Source organism: Phocoena phocoena, chromosome 6 (assembly GCF_963924675.1).
Source record: "Phocoena phocoena chromosome 6, mPhoPho1.1, whole genome shotgun sequence".
Lineage (NCBI taxonomy): Eukaryota > Metazoa > Chordata > Mammalia > Artiodactyla > Phocoenidae > Phocoena > Phocoena phocoena.
Window position 1 is genome coordinate 110219575 of NC_089224.1, and position 14728 is coordinate 110234302.

Genomic DNA, 14728 nt, shown 5'->3' on the forward strand with positions numbered 1-14728 from the left:
TCATGTGGTAACTCTGTGTTTAACATTTTGAGAAACCACCAGACTGCTTTCCAAAGCAACTGCACCGTTTTACATCTTCACCAGCTGTGTACGACGAGGCTTCCGATTTCTCCACCTCCTTGCCAACACTTATTTTTGTCTGTCTCTTTTGTTTTATCCATCTTAAGGGAGTGAAGTGGTATCTCATTGTGGCTTACGATGTTGAGCATCTTCTCGTGTGCTCATTGACCATTGATATATCTGTTTTGGAGAAATGCCTGGTAGATCCTTTTTTCTGTTTTCCATTTTTAAATTGGGTTATCTGTGGTTTTTTTTTTTTTTTTTGGCTGTACTGCATACGTTCGAGATCTTAGTTCCCCGACCAGGGATCGAACCCGTGCCCCCTGCAGTGAAAGCATGGAGTCTTAACCACTGGACCTCCAGGGAATTCCCGGGTTGTCTGTCTTTTTATTTTTGAGTTGTAAGAATTCTTTAAATATTCTAGATAAATCCCTTAACAGATTTAATGCTTTGCAAATATTTTCTGCTATTCTGTGGGTTGGCTTTTCATTTTTCTCAGTGGTGTCTTTAGAAGGACAAATTTTTTGATTTTGATGACGTTCAGTTCATCTGTTTTTTTTCCTTTGTCAGCTGTGCTTTTGGTGTCACATCTAAGAAGGCTTTGCCTAACCCAGGTCATGAAGATTTTACTCCTGTATTTTCTTGTAAGAGTTTTATAGATTTAGCTCTCACTTTGGGCCGAGATGTTTAAACAGAGGATTGAAGTGACTTCTCCTCAGTGCGTAAGGGAGACTGTGGACAGTGACAGAGAGGGGGCAGCAGCGGGAAAAGCCTCCTGGGGTATCTGGGACCAGGGCAGAACAGCCAGAGGGAAGAAAGCAGATGTGGGAAAAGGGTGGAGAGAAGTTCGGAGCAGCTCTGGGGAATGGGAGGGCGCCCTCTCTTGGTCATTCATTCGTTCATTAGTCCATCGGTTTTTCTGCTCTTAGGCGCTCCTTGCTGACACCTGTCGGGGCAGGTGAGGATGTAGGCGGCTGTCCTCCCCACCCGCCCTGCTCCCCAGTCGCATGCGCCTTCCCATCCCAGCCTCCCAGCTCTGAGTAACTGTGGTGGATCTGGAGCCATTGTGAGCGCTCCTGCGGCATAAAGGTGGCAGCTGGGCAGAGAGGAGGGCAGGGTGGGGCCTGAAGATCCCACACCTTGACGTCAGCAGGGTGGGGGAGGGGAGCAGGACTGAAGCCGATGGAGAGGCCACTGGGAGGGGGGAGGGATTGAGCAGAGGGGGCCAAGGAGGGGACCCAGGGTGGGCTGGAAGGAGCAACCCAGGAGCAAGACCCAGGAGGCAGGGCCAGGAGTGTGGGCTGCACGGAGGCCTGGGAAGGGGGCTTCCAAGTAACAGCGATGATCCATGGCCCAGGAAGTAAGGCAAGGCGTGGTCCCCTGGCTGTGACCACAAGGGGCTCTTGGTTGCAAGAGCAGTTTCTGTCGAGTGACCCAGAGAAGCTGCGTTGCAGTGGACTGAGGGTTAAATTGGGAGATGAGACCATGGGGCCAACAGATACAGACTTCTCTTAAGAACTTTGGATCAAACAGAAGTTAGATGGAAGCAGGAGACAGACAGGGGTTCGGGGGGGTTGTGTTAGGATTGTGGGGGCGGGGGGCTTGAAACAGGCATGTCTCCAGACTCCAGGGGTCTAAAATCACTGGGAGGGAATGAGACCAAAAGGCACAGGTGGAAGGTTTGGTTTTTTGGAGTGTAGTAAAAGAAATGACTTTCTAATGGTAGAGCAGGCTTCTTCAGGATGTGGCAACATCCCATTGCTGGAGATAGTTGAGCAGAAAGAGATGGCTGCCTGTCAGGGGTGTTACTCTGCAGATTTCTGTGCAGGGAGACAAACGGGCCTAGTTAAGGGATGGCAAGTACTTGGGAAGCATGCCAGCATTGTCCTCTCCTGTGTCCTTGACAGGCATCACTAATTAATCATGGCACACCCAGCACGGTGCTCCAGGCAGCCTCTAACGATCCATCCAAGATAGTATACGCAGCACAGCCGTCCTGCTCTCCCTGGACCAGGATTCTGACGCTCCCTTCCCTTCTGTAAAATGGGTCCACGTCTTCCCACTGCAGGGAAAGCTTACGAGATCACCTACGTGCGGCTGAAGTTCCACACCAGCCGCCCTGAGAGCTTCGCCATCTACAAGCGCACCCGGGCCGGCGGTCCCTGGGAGCCCTACCAGTACTACAGCGCCTCCTGCCAGACGACCTACGGCAAGCCCGAGGGCCAGTACCTGCGCCCCGGCGAGGACGAGCGCATGGCCTTCTGCACCTCCGAGTTCAGCGACATCTCCCCGTTGAGCGGCGGCAACGTGGCCTTCTCCACCCTGGAGGGCCGGCCCAGTGCCTACAACTTTGAGGAGAGCCCCGTGTTGCAGGTCAGAGAGGAGTGGGGCTGGGCGGGGGCCGGGTTGGGGCAGGGGCTGTGCTGGACACTCAGGTCCAGGGGACCACAGAGAAGTCTAAAAGGGCAGGACGACACAGGGGACTGTGAGACCTCCCGTGGTTTTCAGATTTGAAACAGCAGAAGCTTTTGTTGTATCTGAATCTTTTGTGGATGACTGATAATGAAATAGATGGAAGAGGGTGCCCTGTGACAGCCACCAACTCAGCTGACCCCTTCCTTAGGCAGGTGTGGAAACTGAGGCCCGGAGTGGGGAAAGGACTTCCCAAGGGCACACGTGGGTTGGTGGAAGGGCCCAGCGCAGACCCTGAGGGTCCTGACTCCTAGCTGGAGGTTCTGCTAGAACTCCCTGCTGGGAGCCCCGCTTCCCCGCTGCTGTGATGGATGGCGTTGCCTGCCCTGTGTGTCTCCAAGGGCTGTGACGGGGATAAAAGGGAAAACACGAAAAGAACGTGAGTTTGGAGTCATAGAGTCCTGGGATCTGTGCCGTCAGGCAGAGCTACCCAGCAGAACTTCCTGCAGCGACAGAAATGATCCCTAGCAGCACCCTCCGGTATGGTAGCCACGAGCCACGTGTCTGTCTGTAGAACACATGGAATGTGACTAGCACGACTGAGGAATTGAATTTTCATTGTTATTTCATTTTAATGAAGTTTAAACAGCCACATGGGGCCAGCAGCTGCCACGTTGGACAGCCAACTATAAAGTGACCCGCACAGTGCGTGTCCTAGAAGAGATGCTCATTCACGCTTTGAAGATAAGGGTTCGTGGTAGCTCACCCGTCTCATCCTCGTGGCAGAGAGCATGGCAGGCTTGTGGCTGTGTGCATCCATACAGGGCCCCCATCCTGCCCACCCGGGTCTACTCAGCTTTGTGGCCCTACCAGTATAAGCACCCACGCATGTCCACATTTCTGTGCGTCAGTGACGGTTCATCTGTGGATGTGGTGGTCTGTTTGATGTTTCGGGGCATTGGACGGCCCTGTAGTCCACTTCCCTGCGTTCCGACAGACCTCTGCCGAGAAAAACTGCTATCTTCTTCCCTCGACATATTCAGAGCATTTCCTTTGCCTGTCTGGGATAATGAGGGGGCCGGGATTAGAATCCCGTTTGTTTCTGGAGGGAACACGGAGACCCAGAAAGAGGTTGTGCCCCACCCAGGCTGTCCAGCACAAGAAAACACGGTGTCAGCTGGCTTGAGGTCCCCAAGACCACCCTCAGCTTCAGTGATTCACTGGAAGGACTCACAGAATTCAGAAAAGCCGCTGTACTCACGGTGACGATTTACTACAGTGAAAGGATACAGACTGAAACCAACAAAGGGAACAGATACATGGGACAGGTCCAGGAGAGATCAGGCATGGGGCTTCTGGGTGTCCTCTCCTAGTGGAGTCGTGGCGGCAGTGCTGATTTCTCCCAGCAACTGCATGTGACAAGTGCATTGCCAACCAGGGAAGCTCACCTGTGCCTTGGAGTCCAGGGTTTTTATTGGGGGCCAGCCACATGCACATGGCGGACAGCCTATGGCTGACCTTGATCTCCAGCCCCTCCAGAGAGCAGGTGGATTCTGTGTGGCCCAAGGCCTCCCCATAAATCACATTGTCAGCATTGACCATCTGGGGTGGCCCAGGGCCCCAGGTGAACAAAGTTACTCTTATCAAGGAGGACATTCTGAGGGCTTGCAGGTGACCCCCCAGGAGTGGGGGGCAAAGGTCAGAACTCTCTCAGGCAAGGTTAATCCTTTCTGGCACAAAGTCTTATCTCCAGACGCCCAGGCCCTGCTTATCCCATTAAAAACGTTCACTTGTGGGCTTCCCTGGTGGCGCAGTGGTTGAGAGTCCGCCTGCCGATGCAGGGGACACGGGTTCGTGCCCCGGTCCGGGAAGATCCCACATGCCGCGGAGCGGCTGGGCCCGTGAGCCATGGCCGCTGAGCCTGCGCGTCCGGAGCCTGTGCTCCGCAACGGGAGAGGTCACAACAGTGAGAGGCCCGCGTACCACAAAAAAAAAAAAAAAAAAAGTTCACCTGTGCTCATCACATGATTCTGTTGAAAATGACAGTTTCTTCTCCATGGGGCTCCAAGCTCTGTAGATTAGAAAACATCGGCCAAGGGCATCTGAAGACAAGCACAAGGGCGGGGCACCTGCTCTGCCTGCATCTGTGCTATCTGGACAGAGGGGCCCCCTGACTTGTTGCCGCTTATGTCCTGGATGCTGTCCCTAACGGGAAAACAGCCTTTTCAGAAATGAGATCCTTGCAGCCCCCAGGCAGAAGGACAGAGAAGGACAAAAAAAGCCAAGCCCCCCCTCCCCTTCTCTCCCCTCTGGGCACCCCCAGGGTGGGGCTTCCTCTAAGGACGTGGAGCGTTGGGGGTGTGGGGTAACGAACGATGTGTCCATGCGGCTGCTGTGTCTTGGGTCCCTCTGTCCTCCATGGGGGCCAAGGACTTGGGGAGAAGGCTGACCCTCTCTGGGCTGCTTGGAGACGAAGCTCCTGCCTGCCGCTTTTGCAGTTAACGCTGCATCCTGGCTCCCACGTCTGTCCAGAGTCAACCCGAGAGCCCACTTGTAGGTTTAGCTGGGCCACTGCAAGTTGCAGGAGCTCCTTGCCTCTGCGTACTGGGGCTCCGGTTTGCCCCCAAAGTTACCTCTAAGGCATCGGGGAGTCACCCGTACAATTTGGGCTAAGGGAACAAATTCCCCTTCTCTCTCCCAGCTCCCTTGCTGGTGTCTCAGGGAGATTTTGATGCTGTTCCTATCACCATTGTCTTCAAGACTGATGGAGCAGGTCAGAGGCTGCAAAGCAGATGCAGGAACCCAAAGAGGGGTCACTGCAGGCCGAGACCTTGGGCAGGTCATTGCCCTCTGGGCTCCATTAGTATGATGAGGGCGTTGGAGTAGATGCAGGAAGGCAGGCTACCTAGTAGCGAAAGCTGGGACCCTGGGGTCAGATAGACCCGAATCCCAGCTCTGCGTGCACCAGCCGTGCAACTAGGAAGCAGAGTACTTACCCTCACTGATCCTGAGTCTTCCCATCTGTAAAGCATGGGTAAGAATAACACCTCCCTGTGGGGTTATGGTGAGGACCTGAGCCATAACCACACAATACGCGTCAGCTACTGCACCTTCCAGCTTGGACACCAGCTGGTTTGGGTTCTCTAGGGGCACTTTTTCTGCAGAAAGAAAAGACTCTTAGACCATCAGTTGTGCTCTGCTGGGCTCCCACCCCGGGCCTTAGCCCCTTTGCTCCTCAGCTGCTTCAGGGACCGACCAGCAGCATCAGTACCACCTGGGCACGTGTGGAAATACAGAGTCTCAGGCCCCACCTCTGATCAGAAGCTGCATTTTAACCTGATCCCTGAATGCACACTGACGTTTGGGAAGTGATTCGGGGAGTGACTCCCCGGAGGTTTACAAACTCAGCTGAGCGCTGAGGTCCCCTCTGAAGCTTTCTGGTCCTGGACCCCTCCCTGGCTGAAGCATCCTCGGGCAGAGGCCCTGGGCCCCAGGCCGCGGGCTCGAGAGGTGCTGAGCCCAAGGGGATCGGAGAGGCCCGCGGGCCTGAGTCGCGCTGGGGTGAGAAGTCAGACTTTGCCAGTTCATTTTCTGTCCTGATGAGCTTGGTTGCTGAACCAGCAGCTGCTGGGCTGAGTTAAAATGCTGGAGCTGACATTCAGCTGGAGCTACCTCTGATGATAACAGCAGGCAGACGAAAATGTCGGCGTTCACGTGGGCTCTCCCCCACCCCCCACCAGCTCTTCCAGGGCGAAGCCTCTCATTCCGCCATGAGCAGGTGTTTATCGAGTGCCCGCTGTGCACCCGGCAGAGCCCGCGCTGGGGATGCAGTGAGAACCAGGGGCCCTGAGTCCTTGTTCTCTTGGGGCTGTGTTCTGGTGGAACAGATGTCACCTGGGGCAGGTGCCCTGTCTGTGGGAGCCTGATACTTGAAACGTGAGAAGCCTGTAAACCCAGGGCCCACCCCACGCCAGGGCGCTGGGACGCATCTTCCCTCAGCTGCCCTCTAGAGCGGGGGTGCGGTCCCGCTGAGGAGTCAGGTAACCTGCGTGACACGGTTTTAGATGGGCTGCTCCGGCACCTCGACCACGTGCCGGATTCCGTGCCCCGCCGCTGACACTGGCCGTCCTCCTCCAGCACCCTCCTGGAGCCGACATTATTCCTTGTCCTATTTCACAGATGGGGAAATGGAGGCTCTGAGACATTGAGCAAACTCCCCAAAGTTGCACGGTTAGGAAGGGGCCGGGCATCCAGGTTGGTGTGACCCAGAAGCACAGGCTCCTTATTTCTGCAGTGTCCTCGGAATTTGTTTGTGTCTGGCGTGTCCCTGTGTCCCAGAAGATGCCCCGGGGAGCCGGCAGACGCTCAGGAACCCGCTGATGGAGCCCTTTCCCGTGCATCTTGTCCCCCAGGACTGGGTCACCAGCACCGAGTTCCTCATCTCCCTAGACCGGCTCAACACGTTTGGGGATGACATCTTCAAGGACCCCAAGGTGCTGCAGTCCTACTACTACGCTGTGTCCGACTTCTCTGTGGGCGGCAGGTAGGCGGGAAGCAGGGCGGCGGCCGGGACGCTGGACGGGGTGGCTGCCTCGTGGGCTCACCCGGTGGCTACCGTGGAGGGTAAAGAAACCACTTCTGGTGCCGCAGGGGGAAAAGAGCAGGAGCCTGGTTCCCGGGCCCGGCGTTCGAGGCCTCCGTGACCCGCCTGCCTCCCGCCTCCCAGCCCCGTTCCTGCTGCTTTTCCCACGTCAGCTGTGTTTCCGCTGCTGTCGGCGGGACACACCAGCCCTCTGCACCTGTGGTTTCCTCTGCCTGGTGGTCCGTCCCCCTTTCTTTTCTTCCTTCCTTTTTTTTTGCATCTGACGGTACATTCATTCACGCCACATGTGCCCGTGTGGGGCAATGTTCCACACTCTCGTCTAACACGTAGAACCTGCTTAAATTTCCAGTCGGACCACTGTTCTGTGGGACAAATGAAGCTGGTTAACAGTGACCATAAGCAGGCGCGGGACCCCAGGCTTTCAAAGCTTTGCTTCTTTCGTCAGCACTCATGAGCTTCTAACTGATGGAGCCCATCAACCCCATTCTTCCCCAAACCTTCCGGTAAACTTGGGTAGAGTAGGGCTTCCTGGGGACCCAAGCATGTTTTTCTTTTTTGTTTTGTTTTTTTTTTTTGCGGTACGCGGACCTCTCACTGTTGTGGCCTCTCCCGCTGCGGAGCACAGGCTCCGGATGCGCAGGCTCAGCGGCCATGGCTCACGGGCCCAGCCGCTCCGCGGCATGTGGGATCTTCCTGGACCGGGGCACGAACCCGTGTCCCCTGCATTGGCAGGCGGACTCTCAACCACTGCGCCACCAGGGAAGCCCCCAAGCATGTTTAATAAGGCTTTCAGGCATCTCCAAACAGTACGAACGGTTCAGGCCGCTCCAAAGCCCCACGGCCAGTGACCCAGACAGGTCACCGAGGAGGGAGGCACCGCACTTCTGACCCTTCTCATGTGAGGAGAGTCGGGCTGTTCCGTCGGGACCCCTGGCCCTGGCCTACATACTCCTGCAGCTTCGATCGGTGCACATTGTAGTTTAAGCATCTCGCCTCTCCAAGAAGCAGGGGCCATCCTGTACACACATGGCCACTTGGTACTGGGCCCTCCAGGCACAAATTACGTCTTCAATGTAAACACTCCCTCATCAGGCTCCTTCCTGGAAAGGAGAGAGGAGACAGATGTGTTCCCGCCCCAGGCAGACAGGAACCAGATCAGTCCCCAGTAATCATGTCGCACGCCCCAGATTAACAAGGATAGGAAGCCAGGGCAGGGTGTGCTGGCTGTCAGGGAGACCACCCTGCAGATGGGGACCCTGCGGGAGGTCAGGGGGACCACCCTGCAGATGGGGACCTGGCGAGGCTGGAGATGTGAGGGGCAAGCATCCCAGGTGGAAGAGCCAGCATGTACGAGACCCAGGCTTGACGAACGAGGCAACGGCTCTGCAGCTGGAACAGGGGGCATAGAGACGGCCGGAAGATTGTCGGGGCCGTGGACCAAGTTTATGCAGTCAGTGGGAAGCTACTGAGGATTTGGCCAGGGTAGTGACAGGGATAGATTTCTAAGGCACCCCAACCCTTGCCATCGCAGGGGCGCAGACAAGAGGAGAGAGAAGAAGCTGGTTGGGCAGAGCTGGTGGTAGGATGGGAGAAGTGTGGATCTGAAAGCTATTTAGGGTGGGAAGCCAGCTCCATGTGGGAGTGGTGGCCCATGGGGGTAGGGGGCGAGGGGCTTCCAAAATTCAAGGACGTTTAGGTGGCGTTCGGAGAGGTGAAGATGTCTGGGAAGGGAGCACGGGCACAACTGCCTACACGCAGGGTGTCTGCACCCTCTGGAGGCTGGCGCTCGGGAGTGAAGGGGAAATGGGGGGTGTCTGTGGGGGCCCCTCTGCTTCTCCTCCTCCCCTGCCACTCCCACACTTGATTCAGGTCAAACCGCCCGGGAGCAGGGCCTCTCCACGGATGGTGGATGGCGGTGAGCTACAGCGTCTGCCATCAGGGGGCTTCAGGACAGAGAACATCCGGGCCCCAGCTGCCAAAGCTGGACCACCCTCAGGCCAGCAGCTGGCTGGGGGGCAGTGGCCCGGCAGCCTGTGTCCCACAGTGGCCTGTAGGACTTTCACTCTTTCCCTTGGGATCAGAGGGCTTTGTGGAGGAGGGAGTGTTGGCAATATCCCCTTGGGGCCGTGGGTGTTCCCTTGTCCCAAGACTGCCTGGTGCCCGCCTCACCCCTGCTGGAAGTTCTGGGCATTACCTGCCTACCCTGAGCTCCCAGGGAGGCCAGGCGAGGAAATAGTGCTCTGTGACCTTCCCAAGCCCTGTGTCCCCAGTCCATGGGTACTGGCAGTGGCCAGAGGTTCTTCAACATCCATTTGGGACAGAGCGTGGAGCAGAGCTTATGGGGAGACACCAGATGGCCGTAGAGGAGTGTCTAGGAGCTCAGGGTCTGCGTGGAGTAGGAGAGAACGGGGTTCAGATTCTAGCTCTGCCACGTAGCATTGGCCACCTCATGGTCTGAGCCTCAGTTTCCTCATCTGTGCAATGTGCATAGTTATGGCCCCTCCTGCTGCAGTGGTGAAACTCCAGAGACATGACATGAGCTGGTTGCTCTGTTGGGGGCCGCTACAGAGGAAGGCTGGGAGCTGGAGCCACGGCCATCGTCTGTGTACCTCAGCCTGGCCGCCCGGGATGGGGGCGATGACCCCACCGGGTCAGGCTCAGCCGAGCACACTGTGTGGCCCCCTGAGCACCTTTGTTCCTGCCTGATTCCGCCTGTCTGACTCTGCGGGAGCGGGGGTGGGACAGGCCCAGGGCTGCCCTCAAAGGCACAGGCTCACTGGGGTCTTGAGATGAGCTGGGGGCTGTCCTGTGTAAGGCGCAATCTCCTTCTCATCCCTTTAGACACGAAGGAGGGGGCGTGAGGCGCCTTCCTGGCTGCCTCCACCTCCCACCCACTGCCCTGAGAGCTGGCCCACCCTCTAGCCAGGAGACTGAGATGACTTCTTCCTGGGTCCCCCTCGGCCCCTGGGTGTGGTGCCTTCAGTGGCAGCATCGAGAGCTTGACCATTACTAACTGGTGGCCTCGGGCAGCCTCTCTGCCTCGGTTCCTCCGTCTGTTAAATGGGGATCATAGTGGGCTTGTGAAGACGCGATGGGCTTACGCGTGTACAGAGCTCAGAACAGCCCGGCGCGGTGGGTTCCGTTACTGTTGTCCCGGGCACATAGCAGGAGTTCAATAAAGCTCCATAGCTGAGCGGTAGAACGAGGAGCTCACCCCAAGGCGGGGCTACCTGGTGATGAACCCCTTCTCCGCCGGCACCTCCCCAGCTGCCAGACACCCCCCACCCCCGTGTTCTTTTCCCAGGTGCAAGTGCAACGGGCACGCCAGCGAGTGTGGCCCCAACGAGGAGGGCCGGCTGGTCTGCCGATGCCAGCACAACACCGTGGGCACGGACTGCGAGCGCTGCCTGCCCTTCTTCCAGGACCGCCCGTGGGCCCGGGGCACAGCCGAGGCAGCCAGCGAGTGTCTGCGTAAGTGTCCTGGGACTTCGGTGGCCGGAGGCCGGGGGTGCAGGCCGGGAGACAAACTCCCCATCCCTGGCAGCGGGGCTGCTCCTGGGGGGCCTGGCCGCAGCTTTTGGGGCTCTAAATCCTGTGCAGGTATGAGGACGAGCTGAGGGGGGGCCGGAGGGGGCACGTGATCCTCCGTCCTCGCCCCCCCAGGCAGCCCCTCAGACCCAGTCTCCCCAGGTAGAGGCATGCGTGGCAGGAGGGCTGAGAAGGACTCCCAACTTGTTCCTTTGTGTCAACTGCTCCAACCACAGCTGTCGATCAAAGCCAGGCCACCCCAGGTCCTGGGGTGCTGACCTGCCCACCCAGCCTCTCCTGCAGGCCCCCAGGCAGCCCTTCGCTGCCCCGGCCCCCATGCGACGTGGCTGGCACTGCCTATCCTCACAGACACGCTGGAGAGGATGTTGCCATCATACTTTTTCCAGGGATGGGGGGCCGCGCATGGGGTGGGGGGCTCCTCCCAGCCTGGCGTGCCCCTCCAGCTTCCCTCTGTCCACAAGCCCTGCCCTCCGACAGTCATCTGGCTTGCTCCGGGCTCCCATGAGTGGCTGGTTGTCGCTGGGCACCAGACTCCACCTGGCTCTGCTGCTGGCAGGAGGCATGTCTTCATGTGTAGGCGCTCCTGACGGCTCAGCCTCTGGACCCACTGTGCTCCTGGGCTGCTGGCATGTAGAGCTGGGGTGGGGAGAGGACGGCTTGTTCCATGGAACAGGATGCTGTCTGCAGGAGCTTCCCGGGGCCACTGTGGCCCTAATGAGTTCCTGCTGCCCGTGCTGGCCTGCCTCCACCAGGAAGTCCTCTCGGGGTCAAGGAAGCTGGCTGGCTCACCCGTTCTGAGGCTGGGGCTCTCTCCATGGTGGGGACACAAAAGGCCAGATTGCTTCTCCCGTCAGGTCCTCACCCCTGAGGTCACATCTCTGTCCTCCCAGCCTGGAACCTGCGTTTCGTGCCTGACCCCTCACGCTCCCCAGTCCAGGCAGCCCCTGAGCCGCACTCACATCCCCCCAACCCATCTGACTGTGTCCTTCTACGCGGTCGACACTGTGGTCCGGCCGGTCACCCCTCGTCTGAGCGTCTGAAGCCACCACCCCCCTGCTCTCCCAGCCCCCGCACCCGCCTGCCGCCCAGCTGAAGGCACTTGCAGGTGCAGGTGCGATTATATTCATCTACCGAGCCCCTTGCTCCCAGGTGAAGCCCACTCACCACGGCTGGCTGCCCAGCCTCCCTGGATCAAGCCCTGGCTGACCCCTTGACCTCACAACTGCCCCTGCGCCCCTCCCCGTCCCAGCACAGTGCACAACGTCCCCACCCTCTGCCCTGCCCATCACGTGACGTGCCACCCTCCCACGCCACACTGGGTGAACCTTGCTTCTCTGCCTGTGCCACAACTATCCTCTCCCCTCCTGCCTGGGACTCTCCCTTCCCTCTCCTCCCCTCCTTTGCCTGGACACTTCCTGCTCACCCTTCAGGTCCCACTTAGCTGTGACTTCCTCCAGGAAGGCAGCTGTAGGGCCCTCCTTTCACCTCCCGGAGCCTCCCTGCCTCTCCCATCACAGCCCTTCACCTGCAGGATATCCACCTGCTTGCTGCATCTGACCTCCATCAAACAGTGGGACCATGTGTGCGGGCACTGGTCCACACCATGCTGGGCTCACCACGGGAGCCAAGACGGAGCCGATCTTTGGTACATACTTTTTTTTTTTTTTTAACATGAATGTACTTTGTTTTTTTATTTATTTAGTTTTGGCGGCATTGGATCTTTGTTGCTGCGCGAGGGCTTCTCATTGCGGTGGCTTCTCTTGTTGTGGAGCACGGGCTCTAGGTGTGCAGGCTTCAGTAGTTGTGGCACGTGGGCTCAGCAGTTGTGGCTCGTGAGCTCTAGAGCGCAGGCTCAGTAGTTGTGGCGCACGGGCTTAGTTGCTCCGCCGCATATGGGATCTTCCCGGACCAGGGCTCGAACCCATGTCCCCTGCATTGGCAGGCGGATTCTTAACCACTGTGCCACTAGGGAAGTCCCTTTGGTACATACTTTTTAAAAACGTAGGAAAAGTAAGCTGGGACGAAGTGAGAGAGTGGTGTGAACTAATATATACTACCTAATGTAAAATAGATAGCTAGTGGGAAGCAGCCACATGGCACAGGGAGATCAGCTCGGTGCTTTGTGACCACCTAGAGGGGTGGGATAGGGAGGGAGGGAGGGAGGGAGATGCAAGAGGGAAGAGATATGGGAACATATGTATATGTATAACTGATTCATTCTGTTATAAAGCAGAAACTAACACACCATTGTAAAGCAATTATACTCCAGTAAAGATGTTTTTTAAAAAACGTATTTATGAGTGAATGAAAGGTGACTTGTATTTTCAATGCTTCTGAGTGACCTCATGGTCACTGGGGATCAGATTCACATACTCTTATGGCTCAGAGGATCCACAGGAGATCTTGGAGGGAGCCACGCTGCCACTCGAGAAGGTAGCCAGTCTGTGATCCATGACCAGGTGACTGTACGTCCTGGCTTGCCTGGGAGGGTCCTGTGTGTGGGTATATTTATTAATGGTGCCCCCTTTGTTCTCGAGAGTGTCCTGTTTTGGAAGATCAATTGACTGGTCTCCAGATCCTTGATCAAGCCAGGCCTGAACTACATCCTTGCCCTTCCTCCAGCTGCCTGCTCACTCACCACAAGGAAGCTGATTGGCCCATACTCCCCTCCTACCATGTGCTGCGGCCTCTCTCACACACCCTCCCCCACCTCCTGCCCACAGCTTGCAACTGCAGCGGCCGCTCTGAGGAGTGCATGTTTGACCGGGAGCTCTTCCGCAGCTCGGGCCATGGTGGGCGTTGCCTCCACTGCCGTGACCACACAGCCGGGCCACGCTGTGAGCGCTGCCGGGAGAACTTCTATCGCTGGAAGCCACAGATGCCATGCCAGCCCTGTGACTGCCACCCAGCAGGTGAGTGGGCCGCACTGCCCCGGCCCCCACCCTCGCCCACCGCCACGGGCTCCTGCTGCCCTGTGTCCTTCCTCCCCAGGCTCCCTGCACCTCCAGTGCAATGACTCTGGCACCTGCACGTGCAAGCCCACGGTGACGGGCTGGAAGTGTGACCGCTGCCTGCCCGGGTTCCACTCGCTCAGTGAGGGCGGCTGCAGGTGAGGGCGGTGGGGACAGTGGGTGTAGATGACCCAGCAAGGGCGCACGGTGGTGGATTTGGACTGAATGATGGGAAGCAGGAGGGGGAGTCCCAAGCCCCTCGGAAGGCAGAGTTGGCAGCAGGCGGTTACCCGGGGGCGGAAGAGGAGGAAGGGATGAAGGCTGACCCCCTGGGGTTCTGCTTCAGGCACCTGGGCGAAGGGAGGCCATTCATGGCAAGGGGAGCACAGGGTGGGGAGAGGCTGAGTCTGCAGTGCTCGTGGGGCATCCAGGGGGACAGAGATCGGCAGGGGCTACTGGGGTCTGGACCTCAGAAGAGGGTCTAACGCTTTACTATCACTTGATTGAGAAAATACACAATGACCCAAAAAAATAAAGCCCTTATAAATTCAGAAGTACTATTAAATGATCTTGGCTTTGGTTCATTGCACCAGTCTCCTTGTATATTTGAAAGGCAGTGGAAATGCCGTTGGGGAGGTTTGGGGAGTCTCAGATCTCTCTCAAAATACTCAGTCATTCAGGCATAAAACTGGCCATTAGGTGGGGACTTGGATGCTTCCCCAGGGTCTCTATGGCCTCTGGGCCTCCGTACATGCCACTTCTCCTACCCTGGAGCATTCTCTTCTCCCTCAACACCCTGCCTCTCCCCAGCCTGTGTCTGAACAAAGTTCTTCTCATCCTTTAATTTTCAGTCAAGGTACAACTCCCCACCTTGTTCCCACTCCAGACACCTCATTGGTGCTGCCACAGCCTCTTCTTGTACATCCTCTCCCATAGCTTGTATCAAAGTACAGCATCTACCTGTTTGCCTGTCCATCCTCACTGGACTCTAGGCTCTGTGAGGACAGGGACCGTGTCTTACCAGATGGGGCATGGATGGATGGATGGGTAGATGGATGGGTGGGTGGATGGAAAATGCATGGATGGGTAAGTGAATAGGTGTGTGGGTGGGATGGATAGAAGGATGGAAGGATGAATAAATGGATCAGTGGTT

The 14728-nt window shown here is 57.4% G+C and overlaps 1 protein-coding gene across 1 annotated transcript in view; it reads left to right on the forward strand.

Moving 5' to 3' along the window:
• LAMC3 (laminin subunit gamma 3) overlaps positions 1 to 14728 on the forward strand; it is a 59770-nt gene that overhangs the window by 11020 nt on the left and 34022 nt on the right. Inside the window, exons 2-6 of the mRNA XM_065879963.1 lie at positions 2129 to 2433; positions 6885 to 7015; positions 10380 to 10546; positions 13348 to 13536; positions 13616 to 13733. Coding sequence (XP_065736035.1) covers positions 2129 to 2433; positions 6885 to 7015; positions 10380 to 10546; positions 13348 to 13536; positions 13616 to 13733 — 910 coding nt within the window. The remainder of the gene's footprint in view (positions 1 to 2128; positions 2434 to 6884; positions 7016 to 10379; positions 10547 to 13347; positions 13537 to 13615; positions 13734 to 14728) is intronic.